The 8117-nt window shown below is 51.0% G+C and overlaps 1 protein-coding gene across 2 annotated transcripts in view; it reads left to right on the forward strand.

The window, feature by feature from the left end:
- Positions 1-6: 6 nt before the first annotated feature.
- Positions 7-8117, forward strand: part of CIZ1 (CDKN1A interacting zinc finger protein 1) — a 15096-nt gene continuing 6985 nt past the window's right edge. Inside the window, exons 1-6 of one of the 2 annotated variants that reach the window (XM_015567044.1) lie at positions 7-46; positions 1511-1582; positions 4300-4517; positions 6897-6987; positions 7135-7243; positions 7761-8028. In XM_015567044.1, the coding sequence (XP_015422530.1) occupies positions 1528-1582; positions 4300-4517; positions 6897-6987; positions 7135-7243; positions 7761-8028 (741 nt within the window). In that variant the 5' untranslated portion in view covers positions 7-46; positions 1511-1527. The remainder of the gene's footprint in view (positions 47-1510; positions 1583-4299; positions 4518-6896; positions 6988-7134; positions 7244-7760; positions 8029-8117) is intronic. The other variant, XM_015567045.1, reaches the window with a different exon arrangement.

Consider the following 8117-nt stretch of genomic DNA (forward strand, 5'->3'; position numbering starts at 1 on the left):
GGCTCTGTGCTGCTACAGCGAGCGTTGCTTCTGCAGCAGCTGCAAGGTATGGCCACAGGTCCTCTCACTGCGTCTTAGTGCCAGCTTCCCAGCAGCCCCCAGTCCCCCCAGATCCACAGCCTCACCCTGAGAGGGAGCTGCTGGCGGCGTCCCAGTTTACAAGCGGGACACCGAGGCTCCAGGAGGCACAAGTTGCTCAGCTGCCGGCGGGTCTGTCTGACCGCACCCACTGTGTGCCCTTGGCCATGTTGCTTCTCTGTGGACAGCACTCAGCACATTTCACTGACCTTCAGGTTACGTGAGATGCTGGTTCGAAAGACCGGTTTTGACCACCCTCCCCTGCATCCCGTATGACAGATGAGGAAGCTGAAAGTCCAGAGAAGGGAAGTCATTTGCCCTGGGTCACACCGCACCAACAGTGGCCGAGCTAGACCAAGGCCTGAGCCTCCTGACCCCCTGGATCTCTGAGTGGGTGCTTTAGGTCTGTGCCCTGGCCTCAGTTTCCCCATGGGGAGAGCAGTTTTTCAGCCTCCGGAATGAGGCCCAGAAATCAGGATTTTAAAAAAGATTCCCAGGTGATTCTAATGTGCAGCCAAGGTTGAGAACCACTGCGCTAGACTCTCCTGCCCCCCAGCAGGGTTTGCAGCCAGGGCAGATGTGATGGTCGTCACTCTTCGGCCCTGCCAGGGCCACCTGGGTGTGAATGGTTCTGGGAGCTTACATATGAATGACAGACAGCCCTGGCTGGCGTGGCTAGGTTGCTTGGATATCATGCCATGCACTGAAAGGTTGCTGGTTGGGTTCCCATGCCTGGGTTGCGGGCTCGATCCTCAGGAGGCAGCTGATCGATGTTCTCACATCGATGTTTCTCTCTCTCTTCTCCCTCACTCTCTCCCTCTCCCTTTCTCTCTCAAAAAATCAATTAAAAATCTTAAGAAATGATAGATAGAATTGTACACCTGACATCTATATAACTTTATTAACCAATGTCACCCAAATAAATTCCATTAAAAAAATCAACAACAAAAAGAAAGAAAGAAAAATGACAGCTAGATGAGTGGAGAGATAAAACCACACAGGGACCCACAATATATGCGTATATTTCCCCCCATTTAAAAAGTTGCACTCTTCAAAGACAAGTGAAAAGAGCATTTTTAAAAGAGGATAAGAAAACCCAAATTCCCGTCTGTAGCCCCACCCACCTCCTGAAGAACCACCGTCAAGGTTTTGGTGCGTTCCCTCCCATTCTTTTCTAGGTACAACCGTGGGGACTGGAGTGTGATGGTGGTTATTGTTTAATATTCCATTGGAGGGATGTGCCTTTGCTTACGTAAACCTCCCCAGCCATTTCTTTCTTTCTTCTTTTTTTTCTATTTTAAATAACAGTGGGACGAATATCCTGTTTGAGACTATTTTCTTAGAATGGATTCCCAAGAGTAGAATAACTGGGTGGGTGGGGGATGGGTATTTTATGGCTCTTGATAAGTATTGCCAAATTGCTTTCCTAAAGGACTGGACCAGTTTGCAATGTCACCAGCCACGTATGACAGTACCGGTCTCACCATGCCCACAGCATCACTGGGTATTATATGCTTTTTTATATATATATACATGTATATACATATAACTTACTAACTTGGTTGGCAAAAAGCTATATTATTGATGTTTTCGTTTACATTTCTTGGAGTGCTAGTGCAGTTTAACATTTTATAATGGTCTGTTAAACGTTTGTATTTCTTTTTGTGACTTGTCCATGTCCTTTGCCATTTTTCTTTTTATTTATTTTATTTTTTTGCATAATCCCTTCACTTTTTTTGCATCCACTCCCAAATCCCACCCCCCGACAGCTTTCATTCTGTTCTCTGTATCTATAAATCTGTTTCCGTTTTGTTTGTTAGTTCATTTTGTTCATTAGATTCCACGTATATGAGTGAAATCATGTGCCTTTGTCTTTCTCTGACCGGCCTGTTTCACTTAGCACAATGCCCTCCACATCTGTCTGTGCTGTTGCAAAGAGTAGCATTTCCTTCTTTTTGATGAGCGAGTAGTATTCCATGTGTAATTGTACCACAGCTTTTTTTTTCATGATGAGATATAATTTTAATTCAACACCAGCTGTGTTACACACAAAAATTATAGTTTAGTTACTCTGTGTTTACATTAAAAAGTTGTAAATTGTAACAGCTACAGCGTCTCTTCAATTGATAGAATGTAACAGAGTTTATGAATATAAAATAAATGTATCACAACTAATTCCAAAAATATTGCAGCACCATAGTTTTTTTAATTTACAAAGAACCTAGTTTGTACCACAGTGATGAGTTCCAACGAACATTGTATTCAGCTCTGTACCACCGCTTTTTTATCCATGCATCCATCTCCTGATGGCCACTTGGGCTGCTTCCAAATCTTGGCTATTCTTATATAATAAAAGGGTAATATGCAAATTGACCACACTGTGAAACGACTGGTTACTATGATGTGCACTGACCACCAGGGGACAGATGCTCAATACAAGAGCTGCCCCCGGTGGTCAGTGTGCTCCCACAGGGGGAGTGCCGCTCAGCCAGAAGCCCAGAAGCCGGGCTCATGGCTGGCGAGTGCAGCAGCAGTGGGGGGAGCCTTTCCTGCCTCTGCAGCAGCGTTAAGGATGTCCCACTGATGGCTTAGGCCCACTCCTGGTAGGGAGCGGGCCTAAGCCGGCAGTGGGACATCCCCTGAGGGCTCGCAGACTGTGAGAGGGTGCAGGCCGGGCTGAGGGACACCCTCCCCAGTGCACGAATTTTGGTGCACCAGGCCTCTAATTGTAAATAATGCTGCAATGAACACAGGGGTGCACATACCCTTTTGAATTAGTGTTTTGGGTTTCTTTGGATACATACCCAGAAGTGGAACCACTGAGTCATAAGGCAGTTCAGTTTTTAATTTTTTGAGGAAACTCCATACTGTTTTCCACAGCAGCTGCACCAGTCTGCATTCCCACCAGCAGTGCACAGGGTTCCCTGTTCTCCACATCCTCGCCAGCACTTGTTTGTTGATTTATTGATAGTAGCCATTCTGGCGGGCATGAGGGCTTTGTCATTTTTCTTTGGGAGTGTGCCATCTTTCATCTCACTGTAACAGCTGGTTGGCGTTCTGTTCTCTCCCTGCACATCTGTGTACATGTATTTGTTTTAAATCCATGTTAATTGAACACTTGCTATATACAAGGCATGCTTGTATATCTCATTGGATCCTCCTAATAACTGAGTCAAGCACTGTTATTATCCCCATTTTACAGATGAAGGAACTGAGGCTGAGAAGGGGGAGCTGATTTGCTCAGGGTCACAGAGCTTGTACTGTTGAGTCTGGATTTGAATAAGCTGTCACAGCACATCTGACGCCTGCCCCGAACCCCTGCTTTTCCTCCGAGCCTTGGGGCAAGAACTTGCACTGTCCATTGTGGCTCAGATACTTCCCAGCACTGGGATGCTGAGCCTGATGCGGTGTCCCCGGGTGGTGGGGTGATGGGCAGTGGGAAGCAGACAAGGCAGTTGTGCAGCCGGTCCTGGAACAGGCAAGCTCGAGGCCCTGGGGACTGAGAGAGGCTCCGGGGAAGCCTCCAGAGGAAACACCTACACGGAGGCCTTGAGTAACTGGGAGGTAGTGGGGGCAGAAGGTCCCAGGCGGAAGGAACAGAGGCAGGAAGAAACCAGGCTTGTTTGAGGGATACATGGGAGCCTATAGCTGGAGTCTAGTGGGGGCATGTGCGGGGCGAATAGAAAGAAAGGTTGTCAGGGAGGAGGGCAAGGCGGAACCTGGCACCATGAGCAGCAGGGAGCTGTGGAAGGGTTTAGACCGGGGGAAGGGCAAAGTCAGAGTGTGGTTTTGGTAAGATCACCCTTCGCTGCTCTCCAGTGCAAACCTGGCTGACGGGCAGGGATGAAGTGGCGTTGGAAGGGCGCTGGGAGTGGAGCTAGGAAGGGGAGTCAGGCTGGACTGGGAGAGGGGCAGGGGAAAGGGTTGGTAGGGTTTGGTGCTGGCTTGGTGGGGGGATAAAGAGAGGGAGGAGTCCAGACTCCCGGGGACCCTGGATAAGTCCTCCGCTTCGTGTCTTCTGTGTCATCAGTAGAAACAGTATCTACCCTGCTGATGGCTGGGCCTAGTGACGGGGCCACGCATAGAAAGCTTAGCCTCCACCATCCAACCAGATGTGAAAGTGCCGTTGACTTTTCTGCAAAGCACTGTGTAACGCGAAAGCACGGGAATGCTCCGCCCGCAGCGTGTTATAATCCCTCTTCTCCATCTTCTTGCCTCCAGGTAACCTTCGCAGCTACAACCTGGCCACCCCGAACCTGACAGCCCCCAGCCTCACGCCCCCCCAGATGGCCACCCCAAATCTACAGCAGTATTTTCCCCAGGCCACTCAGCAGTCCCTGCTGGGCCCCCCTCCTGTCAGGGTCCCCATCAACCCCTCCAAGCTCATCCTTGCCGGGCGGAACCCCCAGAAACAGGCCCGGACCACCCCTGATCGCAAGGTGAGTGGTGGCGGGGGGCAGGGCAGGCAGGGATGGGAAAGGGCTGGCCTGGTTATCAGCCAGCTCCCCGCTCTGGCCCACATTGGGCAGGCCACACCCCTCTTTATGCCTTAGTTTCTTCACCTGTAAAGTGAGCAGGAGGTAAGTTGGACTTGTGTAGTGTTTCTCAAACTTCAAATATTCCTGAACCCCTGATGGGATTTTTGCCATGTCCAAATATCATCAGTATTATTAACCTAAAATTTCTCTCTTTTTAAAATTTTTTTTATTTTTTATTGTTTTATTGCTTAAAGTATTACAAAGAGTATTACATATGTCTCCTTGTTTAAAAAAAATATTTTTATTGATTTTTTCAGAGAGGAAGGGAGAGGGATAGAGAGTCAGAAACATCGATGAGAGAGAAACATCGATCAGCTGCCTCCTGCACACCCCCTACTGGGGATGTGCCTGCAACCAAGGTACATGCCCTTGACTGGAATCGAACCTGGGACCTTTCAGTCCGCAGGCCGACACTTTATCCACTGAGCCAAACCGGTCAGGGCTAAAATTTCTCTTTTTTAAAAAATTAAGCTATAATCGACACATAACACTATATTAGTTTTAGGAGTTCTCCTTAAAATCAGCACTGCCTGATGGAAATAAAATGCAAGCCATATATGGAATTTAATTTTTTCTAGTAATTATATTAACAAAGCAAAACAAAACAGGTGAATTTGATTTTAATTAAATATGCTTTATTTAATCCAATATATTTAAAAATTATCATTCCAAAATGTAATTGATATAAAAAATGAGCGAGGCGTTTTACATTTCTCTCCCTCTTTTTTTTGTACTAAATCTTTAAAATCTGATGTGGATTTTATACCAAAATCTCGGTTTGGCTTTCCACGTTTCAAGTACTCAGAAGCCACCCACCTGTGGCTAATGGCTGCTGCCGGGGATAGGACAGCTCGAAGTGAGCTGGACTCTGCTCCGGGATTGATTGCTTGATTGATTTAAGAGAGAGAGAAACATCGACTTGTTGTTCCACTTATTTATGCATTGATTGGTTGATTCTTGGATGTGCCCTGACTGGAGATCAGAATGATACTCTAACTGAGCTATCCGGCCAGGGCCTCTGCTCGGTTATTTAAAAAGGAAACATATGATATCACTACCTAAAATAAAATAAAATAAAATCAAGTAAAATAAAATAAAATAAAACAGTAGAAAGGAAAGGTAATGGGGGTGAAACCATATTATAAAGCCCTGAACCCCACACTGGCATCCGAAGGTTCTGAGCCGGCACCCCGTATCCTCCCCGTGTGAGAGTGGGGTGAACGCTTCAGAGGGAGGGTCCCCTGATAAGCAGAAAGACTCAGAGAGACTGGCAAAGGGAATAGCGAACTCCCCGAGACTGTCCTGGCCCTGAACGTCCCAGCAGCTCCTCACACACACCGTGCTCCTCAGAGGATTCTGGGGTGGGGGCAGTACCCGCTGTCTGCCTGCTCCCAGGCAGCCCCCCTCTGGGGGTGAGTCATCTCCCTCCAGAGAGGGGTTCTGGCCTCTGACCTCCCAGTGGGCCTCTCCTCACAGGCTTGTCTCTGAGCACCCCACCCCCATTTTACAAATGGGAAAACTGAGGCTCAGAGCCGGGTGGATGGAGGTTTCCCTGGGGGAGAAAGACCCAGAGCTGGGCTTCCTGACTTGAAGGCCTGTGCCCATGTCCTGCGGGTAGTTGCTGCAGGGCACGGAGGCCTGATGTGGTGGGCGGTCCGCTTAGTGCTGGTTCCCAGGGGAGGTGCAGAACTGGGTTTGCCCTTCCTCCAGCCAGAGGCCAGTGCCTTTCCTTTCCTTGCTCAGCTCCCCTGAAGGGTTCCTGTAAGAAGTGCGTTTGGGGCTCTGGAAAGGCCTGGGGCTTTGGGGAAAGGACCTTGGCCTCCAGCTTGGAGGGGTGGGTGTGGGGGCAGAGGTCGTTTTGTATAGGAAGGAGGGGAGGTGGTGTCAGGCTCGGGGTGAAGAGAGCACTCCGGGCTACAAGAAGTCGGGGGGCGGGGGGTTCGGCCTGAAAGAGATGAGACGTGTGATCGGGTGTGCATTTGAGAAGGGTCCCTCTGAGCTGCTTGCAGGGAAGGGGGGGACGTCAGGACACAGCACCGTGGCCAGGAGAGGGCTCATGGCCCCCAAACCTGGGTTTACTTGACGTCAGCAACCAGATGGAATGCCCTGGACACGATTCCTGGGGAGTTTAAGATCATCTCTTGGCAGCTCTGGGGCCAGGGCCACCAGAGGAGAGACCCTAGGCCCCTCATCTCCTGGGACCGTAGCAGCTGCTCTTGGGCAAGGATGGATTTGCAAGGTGGGCGGTGGGTGCCAGAAACGGTTTCTGAACGGAAGCAGGACTCTTCTTCTCAGACGATGCCTGTGGGAGATGAGGCGGACCCCCCAGAGGGGTCTGAGGAAGCTGCGGAGCCCCGAACGGACACGCCAGGTGAGGGAGCTGCTGGTCCTTCAGAGGGGATGGCGGTTGGGGCAAGGGGGTGAAGGGCTGGTCATGGAGGCAGGGATCTTGGTTGGGGGTGAGCCCAGGCCTTACCTCCTAGAGATGGTTGGTGCTTGACCTGTCCCTTCCTTCTAGATCAAGATTCCCCTCCCTGCCCCGATGACGTTACTAAGGAGACTTGCACTTCGGCACCCGAGCCAGAGTCCTGTGAAGCGTCTGGGCCACCAGCTAAAAGGTCAAAGAGGTAACTGATGCTGAAACCCTGCCGGGCCCAGGAGGCCTGAACTCTCATTCCTGCAAAGGCCGGGGGGGCGTGGCGGGCAGGCAGGGGGCGGCGGGTGTAGGTGGGGAAAGGACTCTTCAGGGGAGTTGGAACAAGGACAGGGCATTGGCTTCTGGGTTGGAGGAAGGTCAAACCTAATTCTGCATCTCACTTGGGAAGGCCCCAGGCCAGACAGACTCATGTCTTCACTGACTGAGCCCCCTGGAGACAGACGAAGCGGCCAGGTTGAGGGGTGGAGATGTGCATCTGGGACCTAGGGTGGGCAGAGGGTGGGCAGCTCTACAGGCCTTGGTGGCATATTAGCAAGTTGTGGGAGGTGGGAGCAAGTGATCCCCCCAGTTCATTTAGGCTGAGAGCCGAAGGGGCTTGCCCAAATGCCCAGCTCGAATGTGGCAGAGTGATGATTGGAACCTGGGTCTTAGCCTTTCTAGGGAGCCGGTTGGAAGACATGACTTTGATCTCCTTTGATCCTTCCTAGCTCAGAGAAGCCCACAGAAAAGGGACCCCCAGGGCAGCTGCAGGCAAAGGTCCAGCCACAGGCCCGGATGACAGCGCCGAAGCAGACGCAGACACCCGAGCTGCTGCCTGAGCCACTGGAAGCCCGAGTGCGGCCACGATCCCAGCCACGGGTCCTGCAGATCCAGGCCCAGGTGCAGCCGCCGCGGCAGAAGCAGGCACAGACACAGACCTCCCCAGAGCACTTACTGCCGCAGCGGGCACAGCCGGAGGCACAGCCGCCGACGCAGGCGCAGCTACAGGCACATGTGCAGCCCCCAAGGCAGGTGCAGCCGACGCTGCAGGAGCAGGCACAGACCCAGACATGTGCACATGTGCC

The sequence above is a fragment of the Myotis davidii genome, unplaced genomic scaffold (assembly GCF_000327345.1).
Source record: "Myotis davidii unplaced genomic scaffold, ASM32734v1 scaffold142, whole genome shotgun sequence".
Lineage (NCBI taxonomy): Eukaryota > Metazoa > Chordata > Mammalia > Chiroptera > Vespertilionidae > Myotis > Myotis davidii.